The following is a 27,216-nucleotide window of genomic DNA, read 5'->3' on the forward strand; positions in this document are numbered from 1 at the left end:
GAAGTTAATAGGTGCTTTTTTGAATAAAAACAGATGAACACAAAAAATGACTGAAAATGTCACAATGCACTGTCCATAGAGTGACTTTACTGCAGCTTTAGTAAAAGCTTCATTTGTCCTCTTGTTGCTGTCCAGCTCATGCAGTAGCTGCGGATCATTCTGTGGAGCAGATGACGCACACATGCATGTGAATCAAGCCTTGAGGTAGACCTTTATCACAAGTGTGTTGATTGGCCAAGAGACAAGAGCTCACATGCAGTCAGTCAGAACTGGAAATGAAAAATGTATATCTTCAGACTGCATATGAGCTTTGCCACCATCTAGTTTGATGGAATGCCTCAGGGGCCTGAATGTGTAGATCACCATTGCAGTCAGATCCCAGAAACAGCAGTGACATGTGCAGGAGCTCATGGTGATCATCTCTGGGATGAAACTCTGTTAGTAGTCGCTGAATAAAGCGAATGATATCATCCTTAACTGGATCGACAGCTGACGCTATGAACTCTACATCTAGTCCACTTTCATAGCCAAACAGGTCAACTGAGCCCCCCTTGTATTACGTGATATACGAGGGCTGTCAATAAAGTAACGGTCCTTTTTATTTTTTCAAAAACTATATGGATTTCATTCATATGTTTTTACGTCAGACATGCTTGAACCCTCGTGCGCATGCGTGAGTTTTTCCATGCCTGTCGGTGACGTCATTCGCCTGTGAGCACTCCTTGTGGGAGGAGTCGTCCAGCCCCTCGTCGGAATTCCTTTGTCTGAGAAGTTGCTGAGAGACTGGCGCGTTGTTTGATCAAAATTTTTTCTAAACCTGTGAGACACATCGAAGTGGACACGGTTCGAAAAATTAAGCTGGTTTTCAGTGAAAATTTTAACAGCTGATGAGAGATTTTGAGGTGATACTGTCGCTTTAAGGACTTTCCACGGTGCGAGACGTCGCGCAGCGCTCTCAGCCGCCGTCGTCAGCCTGTTCAAGCTGAAAACCTCCACATTTCAGGCTCTATTGATCCAGGACGTCGTGAGAGAACAGAGAAGTTTCAGAAGAAGTCGGTTTCAGCATTTTATCCGGATATTCCACTGTTAAAGGAGATTTTTTTAATGAAAGACTTGCGAACGGGTCCGCGCATCGGGACGCAGCCGACGCGGTGCGGCGGCACAGGAAAAACACCTCCGTGTTGATAACCATTTGTAAAATCCAGGTGGCTTTTGATGGCTTTCAGTGGAGTGAGTATATGAGAAATTGTTTAACAGCAGGACATGTTCCAACTTGTCCTTAAGGCTTCCAACGGAGGTGTTTTTCTTGTGGCGGAGCGTTGCGGCGGCTGCGAGCCGACGCGCGGACCCGTCCACACGTCTTTCATTAAAAAAATCTCCTTTAACAGTGGAATATCCGGATAAAATGCTGAAACCGACTTCTTCTGAAACTTCTCTGTTCTCTCACGACGTCCTGCATCAATAGAGCCTGAAATGTGGAGGTTTTCAGCTTGAACAGGCTGACGACGGCGGCTGAGAGCACTGCGCGACGTCTCGCACCGTGGGAAGTCCTTAAAGCGACAGAATCACCTCAAAATCTCTCATTAGCCGTTAAAATTTTCACTGAAAACCAGCTTAATTTTTCGAACCATGTCCACTTCGATGTGTCTCACAGGTTTAGAAAAAAGTTTGATCAAACAAAGCGCCAGTCTCTCAGCAACTTCTCAGACAAAGGAATTCCGACGAGGGGCTGGACGACTCCTCCCACAAGGAGTGCTCACAGGCGAATGACGTCACCGACAGGCGTGGAAAAACTCACGCATGCGCACGAGGATTCAAGCATGTCTGACGTAAAAACATATGAATGAAATCCATATAGTTTTTGAAAAAAATAAAAAGGACCATTACTTTATTGACAGCCCTCATACGAAACACTTCAGTTCATTGAGCTACCAGTAAATATCCATGTATGTGAATGAAATTGTAGCAGTTAATATGCTTCATAAAAGGAAAAAAAATGAGGGGGGTGGGACCTGGAAAAAAGTTGAAAATTAGTTTTTTGGACATAATATTGAATGGCACCCTACCCCGGAGGCAGGAGACACAGACTGGACCAGAACAGGTGTGATGGCGACTCGAGTGACCAGAACAGGTGACACCCCCCCCCACCACCACCACGGAGCTGACTGGGAACAGGAATGCTGGGAAAGGGAGAACAAAGACTGGCCAGGAAGCTAGACATAAACAACAAGAACACTGCTATCAAAGTAGAGAAGCCAAGTACCACGTAGCAATAACTGAGTTACTGGCGAAGGTAGAAGGGCTGAACCAGAGCTTATAAACAGGTACGGTAATTATGAACAGGTGTGGTAATCAGCTCCGTGGCACGGTGCCTGGAAAAAACAGGAAGGGAGGGGGAGCAGAGCAGAGCACACACCAAGACTGCACAACAAAAATGTCCACTCACCTGACCCTCCACGAATCAATCGCCCCTTCTTTGAATTCACTTTCAATTCTTCTTTAAACCACTCACAGTCTGATTACTTTGTTTTTATTGCAGAGCTTGAAAATATGACCAAAGTTAGCACAGCTGAGGAGCTTATGAATGGCACTCGAAAGCTAACACTAACTTGGGAGGTGAGCTCGCAATTTTTATAGAAATGTGCATTTCTCTTCCTCACAAACATCTTATTTTGAAATTGTTGGATATTGAACATTGACAATTTAGAAAACAATGGTAAAATGGACAAATTAATTGATGAATTATCATCAAATTTGAATTAAAAGTCCACAAAAAGTGCATTTATTTACGTGCCCCTGCTGATTTTGCATGCTAACACTTTTATTAAACAGTTTAACTTACACTCTTTTTACAGTCTTAGGTACGGAATTCATTTTATTTAACTAGAAAGCAAAACCATTAATTAGAAAAGCAAACAACCAAAAACACTTTTGCTCATAGATGTTTATTGGATAATGTGAGGCTGCTACCCTGTTAGTTTTTATTAACCATTTATGTTGTTGTGGGTCTTTTGAATGCCCCTAGTTGTTCGGGGATGCCACAGGATCTGTATTGGGATTGTAATGCTGGATGACATGAATATTTTAAATTAATTTTTGAAGAAGTACTGTCTTTTCGAAATGCCACAAGTACTGTTTTATAACTGTATCTCTAACGTTTACAATTACTAGAATGTAACTTCTGCTTAAGTGTAAATTTTGTCCTCACACTTTTCACTGTCTGACAACTTGGACTTTCCACCAGTTTGTATTTCCCTTTAAAGTTTTTCATTTTCACTGATCTGCTGATTTCCCCAGCTGCCAAGTAGACATTATACAAGTTGCAAGTTGCATGTGATCTTATTCAATAAGCTCTTTTTCTCTATGTGTCTTAACTGAGCTTCATTCTACCATTCAGCCAATGCCACATGCAGCGGCAGTCGGAGGACTGACCTACAGACTGACAGACATGCAGTCTTCTCAGAGATGTCCTTGTCGAAAGAATAAAGACATCATCACAACTAAAACTAAACACACGTTATCTGTGTTGTACTCACCTGTCACCGTCTCTGTTATCGCTGTCAATGCAGCAGGGAAGTCTTCTCCAGCAGTTTTGCAGCTTCCAGCTGCAACCACATCAGATCTGAAAAGTAGGTTTCTGTGTGCACAGTCGTATTTGTGGGTCATGAAAAAAACTGATGTTAGAGGCATATGTAAAATGTCATTATTTAGTAATGTATATTCTTACATAAGAAGAACTTAAAGTCAAGATTTCTCTCCACATTACAGGTTGTGACAAAACATTAATAAAAGGTAAATTAGTTACTGAAAGTTGTGGGGAGTGGTATGAACTTCCAGATGGTGAATCAATGTCAGAGACTGTCTTCATGGTGACAAAAGCAAACAAGAAACAGAACAAAACAAAGACAATAAGACAAAGTAAGTAAATGTCTGTCTGTCTGTCTCACTCTATGTCTCGAGCTATATCTGTGTAATCTATGTGTAATATATTTGTACAAAATTCTTGGCAAAACACTGAATACTCTTTGTGTACAATACAATACAATTTCGTATTTTCAAACTTGAGCACTAGAATATTTTTTTTCTTTTCTTTTCTTTTCTTTTTTTTTTATTTTCTTTTCATTCAAGAAACCAATCAGTTATGTTGTTACAAACCTCACTTTCAAATTAAAATAAAATCCAATAAACAACAAACAAAAAATATCTTCATTTCTATGTAGGTGTGCGGCCCAGTATATATCGACAACAAAACAAACATTTGACAGTGATCACTCAATAATGAAATTATCATAGAAATCTCATTAAACACCAGTGTTTCTCCATAGTATTATAGGCCCGGCGATTCGCCACACTAACAAGAATGTTCACTAGACTAGAAATATTTTGTTAATAATGCCAACAAAAAAATACAACTAAATATCCATTAATTTCAATGTCAATAATCATTTCAGTGCATTCAGACCACTTTGAGTCTTCTCTTCTCTTACACAAACAATCTGTTGACTAAATTATATTTTTTACTGCATAGTGATTTGACAGTGTGGTAATCATCTTATTATTTTTTATATAACGGCCAGTGTTGGGCACGTTACTTTGAAAAAGTAATTAGTTATAGTTACTAGCAGAGGTGGGACAAAGTCACTGCCAAGTCATTCTCAAGTCATCATTCTGCAAGTCCCAAGTCAAGTCTCAAGTCACCTTGCAAACAATTGGTTTTAATTATGACTTGAGACTTGACTTGGGACTTGCTGATTCATGACTTGAGAGTGACTTGATGGTGACTTCGTCCCACCTCTGGTTACTAGTTACTTCTCCCAAAAAGTAACTGAGTTACTAACTGGGTTACTCCACTATAAAAGTAACTAGTTACCAGTAAAAGTAACTATTGCGTTACTCACCCCATAGCCCCCCCCCCCCTTCTCAGAGCGTGTTTCATAAGCCAGATGCATAGAGAGCAGGACAGCAAAGACAAGTACCTGCACAGAGGTTTGCATTTATTGCAACTCAACACGAACTATAGACAACGGATGGACATACAGTTCTCAAAATATGTTTTTAAAAAGAAAAGTACACAATTTAACAGAGGCTCGTTTAAATTGAACTGAAAATGTATATGGATTTGTTAAATCCAACTTAAAGTCCATAACTTGCATTCATTCATCTTGCATGTATGCAATCATTTATCCAACCAGCCAACCCAGTCGTCTCACCAACAGCAAAGACAGTTACCTGCACAAAGGTTTTCATTTACTGCAACTCTAACTTACCAGAACTAGTACACAACTATAGCCAACGGATGGACATAAAGTGCTCCAATTTTCTTTATTAAAGAAAGTAAATAGCTTAACAGGAGTGCTTTTTAAATTGAACTGAAAATGTTCATGGATTTGTTAAATCCACAAGTATTTGGAGTCCACTCTTCAGCTCAAGGGTTTTCATCATCAGGGTCTCCAGGGTAGGTAGCAGCATGCCGTGGCAGCAGTTGTCCTCTCCCTGGAGGATATCTAGGGCGACTGTCAGTGGCTTCATCGCAATGCAATATTCCTTCAGGAGCTGATGCTCTTTTTCTGTGATTGCTTTCGAGCCGAACTTGGATGAGATGGTGTTGAGGTCGACTATGGGAATCTCGCAGATGCTAGCTAAGGCTTCATAAAAAGAATTCCATCTGGTACTGCAAGACACTATCAGCTTCTTTGCAACCACATCCTCTACAGTCTCTGCGGCCACTGTGGAATGGCTGGCCTTATTCCACAAGGCTGTGCATTTTGCAGTTGCACTCCTGTAAACTGCTTACTCTGGTCTGGAGAGAATCCACTTCTCAATGTCAGAACAAGACACAAGGTTCAGTGTGCGTGATGCACACCTGTAGTGTGGTGGTAAATTAATCACATCGTCATCCTCATCAACACGGCTTTGCAAGACATCATTCATGTCAACAAAAGTCACCTCATCATCTTCCTCATCCCCAGAGTCATCCTCCTCGACTGACTGATACCTCTTAAAAGCCTTAACGAAATTCGAGCCATTGTCAGTGACAGCTGCCGTTATTTTGTGCGAAATGCCATATGACGAGTGGATGTTGTCAAGCTCTGTGGCAATGCTCTCGTGTGTATGACGGCCCTTAAACCATCTTTTTTTCGTTCCATGTTTGCTGGTGGATGTATCCAGTGTGCAGTTACGCCAAGGTAGCTTTTATTGTGTGCAGTCCATATGTCTGCAGTAGTTGCCAAATATTCCAGCTGTTCAAATTCTTTTTTGAGCTCAGCATTCATTTTAACATATTCGGCATCAATGTATTTCGAAAATGTCTTTCTACAAGGCGGGCCAACGCCTCCTTTTCTCGGTATTTTCCCTATCAGAGTCCTGAAAGAGTCTGACTCCACTGTTGACATCGGCAGCATGTTCTCCACAATATATCTCCCTATCAAGTCATAGAGCTCTGTCTGCGTTAGTTTTTGGGGAGCTGAAGCACAAAAATCAAGTTTTTGCTGCTTACATGGTGAGGGTCCTTCACCGTGCCCTTTGTTAGCGGACCCCACGTTAACACCAGCCCTGCTACCTGTGTCTTGGGCCACTAGTTTAGTGGAAGCGTGAGCCGTCGACAGGTGTTTCAGTAGGTTGGTGTTGCTTACACAAGACGTGGACAAAGTTTTTGCTCGGGGACATAATGTACACTCGACGTGTACATTTTTACCTTTGACCTCAACGAGGTTAAAGTAGTGTCTGTATTTCCATCTGGCAAATGCTGTCTTCCCACTTGAGTCCTCCTCACTCGCCATCTCTCGCTATGCGCTGTAAACACCTGCCACTATGCATGCGCTCTAAACACCCACCCACCTAGTTTCTCTGATTGGCTGAAGACGTAATCTTACTATACCTTAACCAATCATCATTGCTTAGGCGGTTATCTCACCCTCCCCTCCCTTGTCACTCACACACACACACACACTGACAAGACACACACACTTGCGCCTGAGAGTCCTGTGTCTGTATGCGCGAAGTAAAAAAAAAAAGGTTATTGAGCGGCTTCAGTAACGTGCCGTAACGGGGTGTCGGTAATGGTAACAGTGTTATAGTGACAGTCAGAGTAACTAGTTAGATTAATCGTTACTGAAAAAAGTAACGGTGTTAGTAACCCCATTTATTTCAACGCCGTTATTCCCATCACTGATAACGGCTGAGTGGATCCTTGTCATTTGATTGGTGCTTTGTATGTCACGTGACATGGATTATTCATCCCATTTGTGTTACACTGCATTTAGCGTGCAAATATGGTTCCATTTACTGTGTAATTTGGTTCCATATGTATTGTACCATTGCACCCTGTGAACCCCACCCACATACATATTAGTAGGCGCGGCGTTTAGCTAAACATGGCAGAGTTTGTTTTGCTGACAGAAGACGATTTAAAGGAGCTACTTGATGGTACTAATTCTTCTAACACACACACACACACACACACACACACACACACACACACACACACACACACACACACACACACACACACACACACACACACACACACACACACACAGAAACAAATCCACTAAGCCATCTGGAGGCATGAAGACCTGTTAGGATGAAAAGGATGACATTAGGATGAAGAGCTGGATTAATTTCTGCCGTGATTTTTTCCGGAAGTACACAAAGTAAATGTACAGCATCACAGACTACATTGTCAATTATTTTTGAACTATCTAACTGTTTTTCCAAGTTGACTGAGAACAATTTTAGACTCTGGTTTAAAGTTCGTGTTGGACTGTTGACGTCAAAGCACCACTGACGAACACCAAAATGTAAGTCCCTTTTCTGTTGTTTATAAATGAGTATAATATCAAATGACAAAGATCTATTTTAGCCATTATATAAAACAAATAATGAATGTTTTTACATTCTTCCAATGGAACAAATATTTCATGAGGTGAAAGCTGGAACATACCATTCCAGCTTTCGCCTCATGAAATATTCGTACCATTGAACTCATAAACATTCATTATTTGTACATTATCTTATTAGTGGTCAGTTGACAAAGGCACAACCTTTAACACTCTCCAAAATTAGTCGCATGACATAAAAAAATCAGACATTAAACTCCACCTCCACTTGTGTACTACACAAAAAATTTTTCATGAAACACTCTTTCGCTGTTTGGGCCGTTAAAACTCCTCAATAAATCCTGTTTTACACCAGACATCTACTCTGGTAAAGCCAGTGTGTCATTTAAAAAGGTAAAAACTGTGATACTTAACATGGACTGAGTGATTGTTTGTGGGACAGCAAGTCTGTCATTGTGCAGTGCATGAATGAAGTTACTAACATGCCCGGCGGACCAAGTTGCCCAGTGTCTCCTTTTGTGTGGACATACTTTACCAGGGTGTCTGGACTTAAACTTAAAAATAAAAGTGAGTGGACTTGCACCCTGAGATAATGTCTGGTGGGATTCTGGCAATTAATATGCACATAAATTTTTCTTTTTTCTTAAATATATTGATTAAATAGATAGATAGATACCAAACTGTCAGACGTGTACCATTAAAATACTGACTATGAATTACACTGTAACTCAAATGTCAGTTAGAATGTTCAGGATCTTGAAGCTTTTCTTTCTCAAGCCAGTTGTTGAACATTTCAAGTGATATTATTCCATCTTTTTAATTTTTTGGTTTTTGTTCTGTACCTGTATGAGGAAACCTGACAGGAACGTACAGTGATTTGAACCATACTGTGGTTTTGAAACCTTGACTTGTACCAAACTGTGCAGGTGCCTACCATTGCACTCCTACTAGATGATTTGTTTTTCATTCATTTTCTAAGGTCTTAACCACATTGTGCGTGAATGATGTATTTTCTGTGTAACACAAATTATGCATTTTTCAATTTAAGTTTCTTCTCTGTCTCCATTACAGACATGAAAGACTATGTTCGCTATCTTTACTTTGAACACAGATGTGTTAGTGGGACACCACAAACTGTTAAAATCTGCCTCTTTTATAAAACAGTGGGAGGTAAGTGCCTTTAAATTCAGCTCATATACATGAATTGATGATTTATTACACATGTTCAGATAAGTGGCATGAGTTATTTCAGCCAATAGTGAAACAAACAAATACAAAGGGTCCTATCTCACTGGGCTGCGACAGCCTGCAAATGGCATTTGCAAGGGAAATTGCTTGATTTTGCACAACAGTCGCTGGGTGGCGCTCTTCACTCGTGAGGTGTTGCCAGCATCATGCGTTGATTTTGGCGAGAAGGCTCCTCCCATTGCGAATCCAGAGCTGTCGCTGGTGTCTTGTGACCCTCTGAATAAACTCGCTGGGAATCTCATTCATGAGCGAACTTTGGTGGGGGGGTCTATGCCACACGCATGAGCTGTGGGGGAGCATACCACAATAGTGAAGATGATCTGAGAGGAACAACCATTTCTGGATGTGGCCAAGCTGCTACCAGCCTGGTCACGGTTGCTTGACATCAGGAATCCCATTTGAGCTTTCTGGACTTGTGCATTTATGTTTTTTCTTTTTATAGTTTTTTTTCTTTTATTGGGGAGCATTTCTACAGTAGCAGAATGCACAGCACTGTCATTTTGAATTTTTATTATCTCAAGCACTCTCTCTGTCTCATTTCCTGTCTCTCTCTCTCTCTCTCTCTCTCTCTCTCTCTTGTCCTCTGTCCCTCACTGTCTCTATCCCCCCCTCTCTCAGAACATGTGTTGGGAATTCTTTGATGTGCTTGTTGTGAGAAACATACTAACAGTGAGGAAATATGAGACCATGCTTTCGTTAAACAGCACACTGCTCAGATCCAGCTCCAACAGTACAGATGTGTGCCTTTAAACTGGGAAAATCTTTTTGCTAAATGTCGTGCCATGAAAATATGACATCACATGTCCATCAAAGCCAAAATGCAGGAGGACAGAGGAGGATGTGTCTGTGCCAAATCAACGTGCAGATCCACTTCAGTTCTCCTTGAAGACCAAGAGTGAAAAAACAAGGAAGCAGCTAAAATGTTATTGCCAAATAAATGAAATCAAATCAAAGGATGCACACCCCTAAAACACTGCTGCACATTGCTGCGCCACAGATAAGAAGCTGTTGCAGAGCGTAAAAAATCACTGTGCGTGGATCTTGGAGCCGAGGACAAAAGGATCATGTAAACAGTGGATTATATACTGGACATGGAAGATAGGACAGTAGATCCTGCAGGGACATCATTCTGCAAGTCAGTGAGTGCACTGTATGCGCTTTATTATTATTACTAGCATGTTGCCCGTGGGGATCCACAGGTTCCAATTGGGCAGTGTTTATAAAATAAGAAGCTGACATTTTTGTGGTAAGTTTGGTAATAAATTAAGCAAAGCTTGTATAATGCATTGGAATGGCATGTGAGTCCAAAATGTTTTTAGAACCTTAGTGTCAGTCCCGGCACCAGAAAAAAAATATTAAGGGGGCGATGAGTTTATCACAGGGGGTGGGGTCGCCCCCCCCCCCAAAAAAAGTGCGCACCGGAGGGTACCTGCCCCTGAGCGTGCGTAATGAATTGGGTGCACTCCTGGAAAGCTTGTGTACTCGTATTTAGGCTACACCGTTGTAAGAGACTGACTGAGTAAGAGTAAAGAGTGATGACAGTATTTTTTAAACATTGTGAACACATGTATACAGCACCAAATCACAACAAACAGTTGCCCCAAGGCGCTTTATATTGTAAGGCAATGGTGTGGTGGAAATTACATTTACAAGGCTAATAGTGCCCGTAGTTAAAGAATCACCCTTTAATGAGCCGTTCATTTACTGTTAAAATATAAAATGAAACAGATTTTTTTTTTAAATAATAAAATAGTTGCTGTTCAAAGAGCCTTTTATTTAGAAGCAGGTGATGTTCTGCTGGATTTTCTGGACCAGATGAAGGTCTCTTCTGCAGCTTTGAACTCTGGTGGTTTTGCTGAAGAGCAGAGATGTTTTCTTTCGTGAATTATTTGAACGTATAGACCCTCGGACAAGTGATCTCCTGCATACTACATAGAGCCGGTGTTCTGTCGAGATGAGGAGGTGCATGTGCCATGGCAGAGGTGCGTCGTCGAGGTGAGGTGAGTCGTGCTACATGATTTGCCTTTTGCTTGGTGGAATTGACAAATCCCAGGAACCCCAGCTCTGAAGGGCCTTTCACGTCAGACGCGTTCAAAATCAGTCTAAAAAGCATTATTTTCAATGAGACACATTGCTTTTTAGACGCGACAAAAGCTGAGCTAAACCGACGCTTCTAACGGGAGCGCGCATTGCCGCTTGTCGGCAGGCTGACGTGGTCAAAGTTCAATCCAATCCAACTTTCGACACTGAGCTGTGACGTACCTTCGCGTTGTCTAATAGGAACAACGCGTCGGTCCAAAACACGGAAGACTCGTGGCAGAAACCACTGATCTGTACAAAACATGAACGTGTGACAGGACTGCTCATTTATAGAGCAGTTTTCTGAAGTTAAATCACTGGAAATGTTTTTTTGTTGTTGTTTGTTACCTCAAAATTTCTGATTACTGTTTAAACACTTGTAATTAAAATAGCTAAATAAATCAATAAATGGTTCTTTAGAAACCTTTCATCTGTAAATTAAAACCACCTGTTATTTCAGATTAGATAATGTCTTGTTTAACATAAGGAACCTTGGACATTTATTTTTAGAGAAATAAAATAACATGGAAACTTGTACATTTTTTAAAGTCTGGTAGATTATTTATATCTCATTTCAACCAGAAAAACAAACACTGAATAAATACAAATATTTATTATAAATGCAACAGGAAATAATTTAACAATGACTGCAGTGTGATTGTAAAGTAGGATTTCTGTGACATAAACCTCATGATGAATTTTTTATATATAGTCATTTAAACTTGTACTTTTGTCAAAATATGTAATTGCCTTTAATGTTGTTATCAGGACAGTCATGTCTTTCGACTGGACTTCACGGTTCAGCTCATCAATGGAAGTTTGGTTGTCTGCACAGTAAATGTTCCTGATTGGAATAAATAAAAATATTTCTTTAAATATAAAGAAACACTAAACAGTTTATATATTAAAAAGGGGAAAAAATGGGCAAAAAAAAAGATGGAAAAAAAAAACGCCCGAAAAAATAAGTTATTTAAAGTTGAGCTTTTGTGGTGTCTGAAAAAAGCTGTAGCTTTATTTGGTAAAAATAAAAGTCTGAACCATTTAGAAATTAAAGCGTTCACTCAGATCAACTGTGCTAAAAAGCTAAGCTAACGTTAGCCGATCATTAAACCTTCACAGCAGTGCAGAAACGTCACGTTTTATTTTTATATTATTCTCACCTCAATAAAGCTGCAGAACTAAACTCCGTTGGGCAAACTGGGTTTTCGCCTATATCCAAAAAGTGGGAGATTTCGGACTGAGTGGGTTTGCTCCATCACCCCGGCCGGCTGCCTGCCTCCCTCTGCCCAGGAATGCGGGTCGGCCCGCTGTCGCGGTTCGATCGATATCCTACCAAATCGTCAGTCCTCCCTCGGTCGGCGGCGTCACTCTGAAAAGTAGCTGAAAAAAGCTTCTCCCACCAGGGTAATGGTAGAATTGTTCTACTACTGCTGTTTTTTAAAGCTTTTTTGTGGTTCATGGCAGGAGACCCAAATTCAAGACGGCAATCGCTGAACTTTTTTCAGGTTGTGGAATCAGCCAGAGTGTGACGAAGCCGCAATCTCCGCCCCCCTTGCCGCTTCCGAAGCGACGCATCAGACGTCACGACGCGTTGGAATGCATCGGCCTGGCGTTACGACTCGCTAGGGGGCGTGCCTCGTGCTGAAGCTTGCAGTGTGCCCTTAACATCCGAGGGGGCGAGGTTGATGACGTGAGGGGGCGTCGCCCCCAAACGCCCCCTCGTGGCGCCGGGTGTGCTTAGTGTCAAGGTTCGAGGAGGCATGGCACAGAAGGTGAACGGACGCAAATGTAAAACTCACAGATACAGGCCTGAGAGTAAAAAGGTTTTATCACAAAATTAGGCTGGGATTCGGTACATATAATCAACAAAAATATAAACGCAACACTTTTGGTTTTGCTCCCATTTTGTATGAGATGAACTCAAAGATCTAAAACTTTTTCCACATACACAATATCACCATTTCCCTCAAATATTGTTCACAAACCAGTCTAAATCTGTGATAGTGAGCACTTCTCCTTTGCTGAGATAATCCATCCCACCTCACAGGTGTGCCATATCAAGATGCTGATTAGACACCATGATTAGTGCACAGGTGTGCCTTAGACTGCCCACAATAAAAGGCCACTCTGAAAGGTGCAGTTTTGTTTTATTGGGGGGGGGGATACCAGTCAGTATCTGGTGTGACCACCATTTGCCTCATGCAGTGCAACACATCTCCTTCGCATCATCTGTGAAGAGAACACCTCTCCAATGTGCCAAATGCCAGCAAATGTGAGCATTTGCCCACTCAAGTCGGTTACGACGACGAACTGGAGTCAGGTCGAGACCCCGATGAGGACGACAAGCATGCAGATGAGCTTCCCTGAGATGGTTTCTGACAGTTTGTGCAAAAATTCTTTGGTTATGCAAACCGATTGTTCCAGCAGCTGTCCGAGTGGCTGGTCTCAGATGATCTTGGAGGTGAACATGCTGGATGTGGAGGTCCTGGGCTGGTGTGGTTACACGTGGTCTGCGGTTGTGAGGCTGGTTGGATGTACTGCCAAATTCTCTGAAACGACTTTGGAGACGGCTTATGGTAGAGACATGAACATTCAATACACGAGCAACAGCTCTGGTTGACATTCCTGCTGTCAGCATGCCAATTGCACGCTCCCTCAAATCTTGCGACATCTGTGGCATTGTGCTGTGTGATAAAATTGCACCTTTCAGAGTGGCCTTTTATTGTGGGCAGTCTAAGGCACACCTGTGCACTAATCATGGTGTCTAATCAGCATCTTGGTATGGCACACCTGTGAGGTGGGATGGATTATCTCAGCAAAGGAGAAGTGCTCACTATCACAGATTTAGACTGGTTTGTGAACAATATTTGAGAGAAATGGTGATATTGTGTTTGTGGAAAAAGTTTTAGATCTTTGAGTTCATCTCATACAAAATGGGAGCAAAACCAAAAGTGTTGCGTTTATATTTTTGTTGAGTAGGTGGACAGAGGCGGTGGTACAGGCAGGTGTCAGGCAGAGGCGAGGTCAAAAAACAAGCACAGGTCAATACACACGGAGACGAAGTTCATGGGCTGATGCAAAACGAGGTCAAAAACAGAACAAGGTCAAAACAGGGCAGGGCAAAACTGTGCAAGGAAAATGGCTGGAATGTGGATAAGAGTATCACAACGAGTTGGTGGAGATATAAGGGACAGTGAAGGCTTAAATACAAGGCAGGGCAATTGGGGCGTTAATGTGAAACAGATGCGGGGAAAGTTCAGGAAGGGGGCGGGGTTGAATGAGACAAAGGTAAGACAGGAGTAGAGTGACAGGTGGGTGTGACTAACAGAAGCAGACTCAACAAAGTGACTGAAAATCCAGCTCAAACCAACTGTGATAAAAATACAATGCCTAAAGCAAAGAAGAAGCAAATATTGAAGAAAAAATAAAATACCAACATGAAAAGTACACAGAATCAAACAAGAGAACAGAAAAGTGATCAACAAGAAAATAAGGCACAGACCAAAGTAGAACGGAACTTAACAAGTGGCTAAAGTAACAGATAACAGATAATACCACTAATGACTACACAGAAAATAAATTATTAACAGAGAATAAAATCAGTGACAAAACTATTACACACAGAAAAGAGATCATCTGAACTAAACAAAGATGAGACTTAAGTGACTAAAATATAATGACCAGATAAACAGAACCAGTGACTAAGATAATGATAAACAGAAAATCAAAGACAAATGGCTCACAGATAAAAGACAAAGCAGAACATAAGCCCAGATCCAGGGCAAATCATAACACTGAGACCTCAACAATTTTTAGAAGAAGAAGTCAACTTTTATTTCCTGTTAATTATGTACTTTTTTTAATGTTAATTTACTGTCTTAATGGATTTCTAAATTGTTTAGGTTCTTGTTATCATATACACTATTTTTTATTTTATTTCGACTTGTATTTTGTAATTTGATTTTTAAATGGACCACAATGGAAATAAGTGTTTTCACTTTCTGGTGTCATCCATGTATTTTTAACATATTTACAATTATATTATGTACTTACATTGAACATAAAATCACTCACCACACTCACGCTTTGAATATAAGGATGACTTACTGCCAACTGTTGGAATGGTGTGAGTCCAGAAAGTAGCTAACAACACGCATGCATGCACAGATAGCTGCTGGAAGCAGGTGGTTTTAGTTTGACAAAGACAGTGGCTGAAGACATTAAAACTACTAAACATTTCACTGAGGGTGCCAAAATTAAATTTAAGTCACTCATGATAATAGCAACATGAGACTTATTTAAACTGGCTAAACCAAATAAGCTACAAGAACAAAACAAATCAATGACACTAACAACACTGTTAAACTATCATGAACCACAATAACAACATTTAAAACATCAAAACCCTGAACTCCATGGTGCATTGCAGCACTGCATCCATTGTTTATTGGTTAGTTAAATTGCTAATTTCTCTGGAAATATTAGTAATATCAACTTTCCATTTTCGCAGCATTCATCCTTGACCCAAAATACATAAGCATGCCAAATAGCAAAAGTATGCTCTCCCTGGTTTTTGCGTGATCAAAGCCATATGCGTGCACACCACACACACACACATGCACACAGAGGCCACTCAGCTTATTATTATCATTATTTTATAGTAGAGAAGCTTGAATCTTCAACTGGACTGGGTTGCTTGACGTGAGGACGTTTCACTTCAAATCACAGAAGCTTCCTCAGCTAAAATTCTTGCTCTGGTAGTCTGACTTCTGTCTTGACTCTTGTAGAGAAGAATAAAACAGAAGCCAACAAAAGCTGGAGTTTTTAACCTAACCAGACCCCTCCTACCGAGAGGCTGACTGCTACAGGCTAGTGACTAAACAATAGCTCTAATTAGCACCTATTGTGCTCTAGTTAGCACCCTCCTAATGACAGGGCAGCTGTCCCTCCTAATGATGGGACGGAAGCCTCCCCTGATGGCTCCCTTGACGACTCTCCTGATGACGTGAATGACTCATTACCATGAACAAAAGACTGAAACTGTTTTGACCTGAGTACCCCATTGTAAACAGGGGACAAAGCATGTCTGAGACCCCCTCCCCGGTTAAGGCTGGGTTTCAACTGTTTTACAAAGAATGCTTCCTTGACACCTCTCTCAAACCATTTCTTCTCTCTGGCTAAGATTTTAACTTCCATGTCCTCAAACGTGTGGTTAGTGTCTTTCAGGTGGAGATGAACTGCAGACTGAGGTCCACTGGCGCCCTCTCTGCGATGCTGGTATAGCCTTTTGTGTAGAGGTTGCTTAGTCTCACCTATGTAGTGTTCATTACAGTTTTCCTGACATCTGATAGAGTACACTACATTGCTCTGTTTGTAACTAGGGATCCTGTCCTTAGGGTGAACTAATTTCTGTCTCAAGGTGTTAACTGGTTTAAAGTAAACTGGGATTTTGTGCTGTCTGAAGATCCTCTGTAGTTTTTCCCCTACTCCTGCTAAATAAGGGAGAGACACTCCTCTTCTGCTTGTCTCCGTCTCCTGTCTATCTGGTCTCTTTGTTTTCTGGGACTTCTGCACTTTGTCCAGGGACCATCGTGGGTACCAACATACTATGAGGGCTTTCCGTACAAGTTGTTGTTCTTTAGCCCTTCCCTCTGCAGTTGTGGGCACCTGTAGGGCTCTGCGTTGAAGAGTCCTGATCACCTCGAGCTTGTGTTCAACCACCCCCTTGAACACAGGGACTAGGGACAGGATCCCTAGTTACAAACAGAGCAATGTAGTGTATTCTATCATATGTCAGGAAAACTGTAATGAACACCACATAGGTGAGACTAAGCAACCTCTACACAAAAGGCTACACCAGCACCGCAGAGAGGTCACCAGTGGACCTCAGTCTGCAGTTCATCTCCACCTGAAAGACACTAACCACACGTTTGAGGACAAGGAAGTTAAAATCTTAGCCAGAGAGAAGAAATGGTTTGAGAGAGGTGTCAAGGAAGCATTCTTTGTAAAACAGTTGAAACCCAGCCTTAACCAGGGAGGGGGTCTGAGACACGCTTTGTCCCCTGTTTACAATATGGGGTACTCAGGTCAAAGCAGTTTCAGTCTTTTGTTCATGGTAATGAGTTATTCACGTCATCAGCAGAGTCGTCAAGGGAGCCATCAGGGGAGGCTTCCGTCCCATCATTAGGACAGCTGCCCTGTCATTAGGAGGGTGCTAACTAGAGTACAGTGGGTGCTAATTAGAGCTATTGTTTAGTCACTAGCCTATAGCAGTCGGCCTCTCGGTAGGAGGGGTCTGGTTAGGTTAAAAACTCCAGCTTTTGTTGGCTTCTGTTTTATTCTTCTCTACAAGAGTCAAGACAGAAGTCAGACTACCAGAACAAGAATTTTAGCTGAGGAAGCTTCTGTGATTTGAAGCGAAACGTCCTCACGTCAAGCAACCCAGTCCAGTCAAAGATTCAAACTTCTCTACTATGGAAACCACCTGGACAACTGAGAGCCTACACAGAATCATTATTTTATTTTTATTACATTTTTTCTTGTCCTTACTGGGTACATTGGGGGGGATTTCCGCAGTCTATTCACACAGATAATAGCAGGATAATAAGAGCTGAACACTTTGTGTGCAGACGTGTCATTGTTTCAGCAATAAGTGGCCACTTCAGTGAGATGCCAACAGCAACATTATCACTCATTTGCATGTTTGATTGCTAATTCACATCTCCAACTGCTCTCCAACAGTCACGCCAAGTGAGACAGGACCCAAAGCAATACAGTTGTGCCTGACCTGACGCAGGACTTCATCATACTGCAGAATCAAAAGGTTTCTGTTCAAGACTAAATTGTATTTTTTTTTTCTTTCCAGCACCACGCAGCAAACCTCAGGAGTTTGGTACTACGAGTGAGACGCACAACTCTGCTCATCTGTCTTGGAAAGCAATCCCTTCTGTAGACCTGCAAGGTTTTCTCACTCACTACAGCCTGTGTAGTGTGAAAGTCAACTTGCAGGATAAAGTCAAAGGTGAACCAACCACTTTCTAGTCACCAGCTTGTAAAAAGGAAAATTATGGCTGAATGGTGTGCTCTACTACCTTACTCTTACAATTTTAAAATAAATGTTTCTGAACAGTTAATGCATTGCTATAGTAATTGCATAATACAGGAATACAATACAAAGGCATTTTAGAACATTTACTGTGCAAAAGTGCAGCAAAGTGCAACTACAAAAAACAAACAAACAAAAAACAAACAAACAAAAAAACCTTTTTTCCCCCAATGTAAAGATTTCTCCAGAATGCAACACTCAGTCACTCACTCATCTTCAACCGCTTACTTCAATTAAGGGTCACAGGGGGCTGAAGCCTATCCCAGCAGTCATAGGGCATGAGGTGTGGTACACCCTGGACAGAACGTCAGTCTGTCACAGGGCCACATATACAGAGGCATCCGGAAAGTATTCACAACACTTCACTTTTTCCACATTGTATGGAAAAAGTTACAGCCCTTTTCCAAAATGGAGTCAATTATTTTTTTCCTTCAAAATTCTACTCACCACACCTCATAATGATAACATGAAAAAACTAAGAAATCATGTGCACGTTAAGTATTCACATCCGTTGCTCAATACTTTGTTGATGCACCTTTGGCAGCCTTCTTGAATATGATCCCAAAAGCTTGGTGCACCTGTCTTTGAACAGTTTTGCACATTCCTCTGTGTTTTTTTCCTTGTATCAGACTGCCTAAACATATCAGCCTCATTGACAAAACACCACCTGGAAAAGTTGACCCCAGCAACTAAATACAACATCAGCCTGGCTGGAGTGACTCGAGCAGGAGAAGGACCGGCAGCCACAGTGATTATCGACACACTGCCAGAGAATTCTGAGAATGGTATCAGATTTACAGAACAAAAAATATCTCTTTTGCTAAAACTGCTTTTGCCATGATTCTGCCAACCCAGTCTCATGAGTTTTGTGTGTGTGTGTGTGTGTGTGTGTGTGTGTGTGTGTGTGTGTGTGTGTGTGTGTGTGTGTGTGTGCGCTCCTGTCACAAAATTAGTCCAATTTTTATAATGTTTTTTTTTATCTTACTATTACTAACCCTCCCCCTCCCCCTAGCCCTAACCATAACCATAACTTAACCCTACCCCTTCACCTAACCCTAAACATAACCCCCCGCATCACTTTTAATTTCATGCACCCGTCACGGAATGTATTAGAATAAATTTGTGCTCCCATTATGAAAATTTTGCACTTTACGCGAAAATATCACGAACCAATAGATTAATGTATACAACCCCAATTCCAATGAAGTTGGGACGTTGTGTAGAATGTAAATAAAAACAGAATAGTGTCACGCCCGGCGGGTGCCAGGCTTCCGAAGTGTTTGGACCCAAAATGCAAACTCTCGGACTACTGGATGAAGAAGAAATCGTGGTCTTTAATTCTGGCTCTGGTTCGGCACACAAGTGATCAGTCGGCGAGGCAGAAGTACAAACAGGGTCAGGCAAAAACGCAGTCATGGGCAAGCAGGGTTCAAAGGCACGAGCAGACACAGACATCATGGGCAAGGCAAAAGCAAAGTCAAAAAACACAAAGCAGGATCTGGATACACGGCAAAAACAGGACAAGATACAGAGCTGGTAAGTGTGCAAAGACAACAAACGAACAAGGGTGTGGTGGCTGGGTGGAGACTAAATAGGACAGGAGTTAATTAGGTGCACGTGAGGAACAATCAAGAAGGAGGCGTGGAAGATACTTCATTGTGCAAGACAGTGAGGGAGGACAACTTAAGGTGGAGTGAAGAAAAGACAAAGATATGTGAACAGGTGCACAGAGCGTGAGTGAAAGAAGACAAAGCAGACAGAGTTAAAGTGAGAGAAAAACATGACAGGTGCAGGATGTGAAGTGAACATAAATAACTGGGCGTGAGACAAGGACATGAAAGCAGGTGCAGGATGTGAAGTAGGAACAAGAGGCAAAAACAAAACTGAGCTACAACTGAATAGGAGTCAAACAGGAACATGAGGACTAGACTAAACAAGAACTGGCAACATGGACTAGAATACAAGACGGAGCAAAATACTAAAATGACATTAAACAAAAACTGACTAAAGAAAACTAGGCAGTAATACCAACCAAAAGAAGAAGCAGTGAACAAACAATAACCAAAACAAATCCTGACATAACAGTACAACAGATATTATAACCAAGAGGAACAAGTGATAACTAAATAAACAATGACTGACAACTAGAACAGAATGAAAGGCCAAAGTAAACAGTAACAGAAAACAAAGTGACAAATCAAAACAGAACAGAGAATAACTGTTAATGACTATGATGAAACTGAGGACAACTATGATGAAAATGAAATAACTAGTGAATCATAACAAAAAGAACAAAGTGACAAGAAAACATGACAGAATAACTCATGATGAAAATTACTGATAAATCAATGTTGAAGCAAACGGAAACCATGAAAAGAGGAAAATCAAGGGCTTAGTGCCCTGACCAGGCCCAGTTCCTGACAAATACAATGATTTGCAAATCCTCTTCAACCTATATTCAATTGAATACACCACAAAGACAACATATTTAATGTTCAAACTGATAAACTTTGTTTTTGTGCAAATATTTGATCATTTTGAAATGAATGCCTGCAACACATTTCAAAACAACAAAGCAACAAAAGACTGGGAAAGCTGAGGAATGCTCAAAGAACACCTAATTGGAAACAGGTGAGTGTCATGATTGGGTATAAAAGGAGCATCCCCCAAAAGGCTCAGACATTCACAAGCAAAGATGGGATGAGGATCACCACTTTGTGAACAACTGCATGAAAAAATAGTCCAACAGTTTAAAATTAATGTTTCTCAATGTTCAATTGTAAGGAATTTAGGGATTCTATCATCTACAGTCCATAATATAATCAGAAGATTCAGAGAATCTGGAGAACTTTCTACACGTAAGCAGCAAGGCCGAAAACCAACACTGAATGCCCTTGCCCTTCGATCCCTCAGGCGGCACTGCATTAAAAACCAACATTACTGTGTAAAGGATCTTATCACGTGGGCTCAGGAACACTTCAGAAAACCACTGTCAGTTAACACAGTTCGTCACTACATCTACAAGTGCAAGTTAAAACTACCATGCAAAGTGAAAGCCATACATCAACAACATCCACAAACGCCACCGCCTTCTCTGGACCCGAGCTCATTTGAAATGGACAGGCGCAAAGTGGAAAAGTGTGCTGTGGTCTGATGAGTCCACATTTCAAATTGTTTTTGGAAATCATGGACGTTGTGTCCTCCAGACAAAAGAGGAAAAACACCATCCAGATTGTTACCAGTGCAAAATTCAAAAGCCAGTATCTGTGATGGTATGGGGGTGTGTTAGTGCCCATGTCATGGGCAACTTGCACATCTGTGATGGCACCATCAATGCTGAAAGGTACATCCAGGTTTTGGAGCAACACATGCTGCCATCCAAGCAACGTCTTTTTCAGGGGCGTCCCTGCTTATTTCAGCAAGACAATGCCAAGCCACATTCTGTACATGTTACAACAGCATTGCTTTGTAGTAAAAGAGTGCAGGTACTAGACTGGCCTGCTTGCAGTCCAGATCTGTCGCCCATTGAAAATGTGTGGCGCATTATTAAGTGCAAAATACGACAACGGAGACCCCGAACTGTTGAACAACTGAAGTCATACATCAAGCAAGAATGGGAAAGAATTCCACCTACAAAGCTTCAACAATTAGTGTCCTCAGTTCCCAAACGCTTATTGACTGTTATTAGAAGGAAAGGTGATGTAACACAGTGGTAAACATACCACTGTCCCAGCTTTTTTGAAACATGTTGCAGGCATCCATTTCAAAATGAGCAAATATTTGCACAAAAACAATAACATTTATCAGTTTGAACAGTGAATATCTTGTTTTTGTGGTGTATTCAGTTGAATATAGGTTGAAGAGGATTTGCAAATCATTGTATTCTGTTTTTATTTATATTTTACTCAATGTCCCAACTTCATTGGAACTGGGGTTGTACCAGTATCAAAGTCTGAATGTAGTGTGTTTGGCAGCATCACCTTGACTTGGCTAGACCTCTGTAGATATGGACTGGTTTGGTTTAGGATTAAAGCTAGCAAGTTGACAACTTTGCTAACAAAGCAAAATATCAAGTAAGTGCAACAATATATGACATAGCATTTGCATGCGAAATTATAGTGGTCTAGCAGCAGGAAGGCCCAGCTTGGTGTCTTATTCTTCTTATTATTAATAATTGGAATAATCATTGGAATTGGGGTTGTATTTTGTGATGCTGAATCACAACATGCTGTGTGATATCTCATGGCATGTCGTGATTCAGCATCACAAAATATACATGAATCTATTGGTTCGTGATAGTAAAAAAAAAAAAAAGTCATGAAATTTGTCAAATTTTTATGACGAAACAAACTTCTGAGACTGGGTTGGGTAGGATGGTGCATGCTTGTGTTGAACTATTCTTGTGCTTATCCTGCCATACCGCTCAGTTATACCAAGAGAAAGAAATAACGCCTGTACATTCATTCATGTTCACCAACTTCCACTCTTCTATAAATGCAACATTCTTCTTAAGCTGTTTGCAGGTGTTTTACAGCCAGATTCTGTCCTGTTCCATCAGCCCTCTCTTCTGTCTTACACTTCAGTCTGAACCCAGCTGTGTGAATTTTCCTTTTCTCATCATTTCTTCTGATTCCCAAATCCTTAATTTTGTTCACACATTTTCAAAATCACTTTTCCATTTTGCAAACCAATAGTTTGTGTTGCCTTTCAAAGGTAATCCATTTGCCATTATTACGGACTTCTTGCAACACATTTAAGCATGTGGGTGGGATTTAACAGAGCTAGCATATTAAATATCACTTTTCTTCATTAACCTAATGTTACATCACATTCTGAGTAGGGTTGTTTAAGGCTCAGTCACACGGGACACAGTGTTAGCTGAACAAAGGAAAAAGTCACAAAGCCACCATTCATGGAGAAAAAGTAGATGAAAGAGCCGGCACTTCTCCCTTCACCGAAAAGCCTGTGAGTGGAGTGTGCATAAAAGAACAAAACCGAAATTAACAAAAGAAAAATGAAGCGAACAGCGACCTTGACGCTGTGATCATTTCTGCAGCGAGTCTGTGCTCTCCACAGCCACCTGCAGCTGCGTTGTCTTGTCTTCACTACAACGTGTGCACGCACACGCATGTTGGAGCCAGAGAAAGCTGGAATGTGCATAAATAGTGAAAGTAGCTGATCAAACATTCTTGCTGCTATTGTTTCTGTAAGAAAACGTTGCTTTTCGTCCCACACATGGACGAGTCATGTTCAGCTCATCGGATCTTTAGTTATTGATCCATTCGGATACAGTCAGGGTTTGTGCAAGACATCAGACTTGGGAGGTTGGATGAATTTGGACGACAATCAAATGGAACGCTGATGGTACGGGAACTATGCAAACGATGAGGAACCGTCAAGACAGAAAGCAAAACAGAATACGGTGATTGTTGTCAGGATTCATTCACATTTTTCAATGGTTTGAAAATTCTGACGAAGCTCCAGTTGCAGAAACGAAGCTGGACGACGGTTAAATGATGTTAACATTAAGTACAGATTTCTTGTTTTGTTTTGTCTTCAGTATCCTTCGTTAGGGCCCCTTCACACATAGTACGAATAAGTACGACTCAGAGTGACTCACAGCGAAACAGCTCATATGAGCGAACCACAAAAACAGTGCACCGACGGCAGGCGTGCACAATCCTGGTGCAACGGTTTATGCACGTGACGGTGTCTTTGAGCAGGAACAAAGGGCGAACAGCTGCACCATATCATGCTGCTGATGTGGAGAACAATAAGATAAAAACCAGCAGTATAATTAGTTGCTGTCCCTTAGAGATAGGGTGAGAAGTTCGGTCTTCGCACTGAAAGGAGCCAGCTGAGGTGGTTCGGGCATCTGATAAGGATGCCTCCTGGGCACCTCCCTAGGGAGGTGTTCCAGGCATGTCCATCTGAGAGGAGACCCCGGGGAAGACCCAGGACTAGGTGGAGAGATTATATTTCCACACTGGCCTGGGAACTGGGAACGCCTCGGGATTCCCCAGTCAGAGGTAGTCAATGTGGCATGGGAAAGGGAAGTCTGGGGTCTCCTGCTGGAGCTGTTGCCCCGCGACCCAGAAAAGCGGTTGAAGATGAGCGAGTGAGTGTATAATTAGTGAATATCACTGTGTTGATATAAATAATACAAAAAAGTGGACGCAATACAGAACCCCGCGTTTAAACAAGCCTACTTAAAAAAAGATGTCACTCAGGAGATTTGAACCCATAAGCTTTGATTACTAGATGGAAACTTTACTACTGTACTACCATCACTGGCCTGTAATCAGTGTGGAAAAATGCCTAAAATCAAGAAAGACATGGATGAGGTGTGCTGTGTCCAGCCACTGCAGCCCAGCCACTGCAGCCCGCCACAAAGGTGAAAGATGTTTTATATATTTCCACGTGAGGACAGCAGGCAGAGACATGCGCCTCACAGAGGAATGTTGTAAGTTCATGACCTTCCAAACACTGAACGTTTTGCCAAGATGGGATGTCCAGGAGAAGAGATCTTTACAGCTGCGGGTGTGAACGAACATGCCCCCCTGTCCATTCAGCGCCCAGACCAACATGTTACTCTCCGTGTTATGTGGTCATTCATTTTTTTTTTCATTATTTGTTGCGTAATTGAGTATGTAGGTATTTATATAATTTATATAATTATTTATATATGCCCTGGCGGTGGTTTCTGTGTTTGTAATGTGTGCACTGAGCTGTCATCCAGCTGTGTGCTGTGATCAGCTGACAGGCCCCTCCCCGTGCTGTGTGGTGTGTGATCAGACCTTGCTCTCCAGCCCCCATGTGATCAGATCTGTACATACATATAAGCATTTTATGCAAGTGTGCTCCCCCTCCTCCGGCACGCCAGATGTGTTGGGGGGAGTGTGTGTGTGGGGGGTGGCAACAAACGCGCACGTGTGAGACACATGCACCACATATGTGTGGCTTTTTGCAACTCCACACTCATGGGGGCACTTAGACAAATTTCACATCCAGCTCGACAGTGATTGTCTGCTGACTGGTGTCGTGTTAACAGTGCGAATGGCAAACACATTTTCTAATTGCCAAACGAGTAGTGTTAGATGTTCGTGTGTGTCAGCTGGAATTTGGCCGACACTTGCAGTGAGACGGCTGGGGGCTCTCACAGTGCAAACGCTGCCTTTCAGCCGCTAGTGTGCGCATATAGTTGTAGCAACAGGTGTATGAGCCGTTGGAAATAGCTACAATTTTACATGTTTTGCATTCGATTCCTGTTTCATGCGCACTTCATGTGCAATTCAACCACATTTGCACTAAGTGCCGTGTGAACCGGGCTTTAGCCTTCCAGTTCATTAGTCCTCGCTTTCATGTACATACAACTAGCCAGCTTTATGGAAGATAGTGTAAACAAAGGCAAATTCTGAGAAAAGGTGATTAAAATATACTTTGACATACATATCATTTATTGTGATTTAAAGGAAAAGGTGGCATGGGAAAGGTCTGAGGGGTTCATTCACTTAAAAAGTATTTTCACTTTCTGCTCTTTGTCAAAAACACTATGTAAGAAATAATTGCTAGAAAGATTTAGACCTATTCTTCACCTTAAATGACGTGTTCTTCAAGACTTCTTGAGTCACAAACATGACTAAGGGAAATGTGGCAGATATGTGATCTCTTTCATTGTTCATAATCAGCTTACTCTTTAATATAGTTCTCTATATTGTCAGCTTTTGTTTGTTTTTGTTTGTTTGTTTTGTTTTTTGTTTTAGTAACACTGCCATTGTTCTGACAGTTACTTGGAGTTCGAGTCCACGCTGGTAATCATTTTCGGAATCTGTTAACCACATTTTGTAAAAAAAAAAAAAAAAAGACAATTGCATAATCTTTGATAACAGTGTACCATTTTGTAATTGAATTGATTTATCAAACCAAATCACAAACCTGTTTGATGCATTATGCAAGGAATCACTTGACAATCAGTTTTTCAAAACTTCACCACAGTGTCTGTGCATTTGGGTTCTCCACCCTGCTAATCCTTGTCAGCTGTGCAGTTTGAATCTAATGAAGCAGTCTTTCTAAGTGTGAGGACACATATTTAATCCTGTTTTTGTTTTATCTCCTTAGATTCATTGTGGTTGAGTATTGGCTTGCTGTTTGTGTTATTTTTTATCTCAATAATGTGCACCTTTATCTTGAAAAGGTGAGTCTTTTCAAATGCCTATCAAATCACATTGGTTTTGCTTCTTTTTTAATCAGTCTGGCAAATGCTCTGTTAGGTGTTTTACAGTGAAAACTGCTGAAAAATGTACTTATTGTGTAATTATTCACAATCAGAATACTTTTATTCACCCCAGGGGGAATTTTTTTTTTTTTACTTTATCTGAATGCTGGAAATTCTGTTTTCTTTTTGTACATTTAGAATGAAAAGCAAGCTCTTCCCGCCAGTGCCAATACCTGTTATCCGAAATGTTGCCTATCAACCAGAAAACCAGGTAACTTTTGTGCAGAAAACTATATGTACGTAGATGTACGTGTATGCATGCTTGTGTACGTGTGTGTGTTTAACTTCGATCACGGACAAACTGAGGAAGGCTGACATTTAAAGTTTGGTATGCTTATGTATTTTGGGTCAAGGATGAATGCCGCCAAAACGTAATGTTGATAATAGTAATACTTTTGGAGATACTATGGATAATGGCTAACAACACTGAACAATGGATGTTGATAATTAGATTCTGGGCTGATACGCCATTCCAGCAGGGGGCAATAAATCATCCATATATTAAAAGCGTGTGTGCATGATTTTATTTAGTAAGTTCAATCTAAATACATAATATAATTGTAAATATAGTAAAAATATAAAATGGATGGCACAACAAAGTGAACACATGTATTTCCATTGTGGTCCATTTAAAAAGCAAATGACAAAATAGAAGTAATAATAATAATAAT

General features: G+C 41.2%; 1 protein-coding gene across 1 annotated transcript in view; it reads left to right on the top strand.

Moving 5' to 3' along the window:
• Positions 1-27,216, top strand: part of il12rb1 (interleukin 12 receptor subunit beta 1) — a 55,718-nt gene that overhangs the window by 21,562 nt on the left and 6,940 nt on the right. Inside the window, exons 7-14 of the mRNA XM_034180048.1 lie at positions 2,540-2,616; positions 3,398-3,629; positions 3,769-3,918; positions 8,910-9,008; positions 18,031-18,186; positions 18,900-19,055; positions 26,389-26,464; positions 26,684-26,756. Of these exons, the coding sequence (XP_034035939.1) occupies positions 2,540-2,616; positions 3,398-3,629; positions 3,769-3,918; positions 8,910-9,008; positions 18,031-18,186; positions 18,900-19,055; positions 26,389-26,464; positions 26,684-26,756 (1,019 nt within the window). The remainder of the gene's footprint in view (positions 1-2,539; positions 2,617-3,397; positions 3,630-3,768; positions 3,919-8,909; positions 9,009-18,030; positions 18,187-18,899; positions 19,056-26,388; positions 26,465-26,683; positions 26,757-27,216) is intronic.

The sequence above is a fragment of the Thalassophryne amazonica genome, chromosome 10 (genome assembly GCF_902500255.1).
Source record: "Thalassophryne amazonica chromosome 10, fThaAma1.1, whole genome shotgun sequence".
NCBI lineage: Eukaryota > Metazoa > Chordata > Actinopteri > Batrachoidiformes > Batrachoididae > Thalassophryne > Thalassophryne amazonica.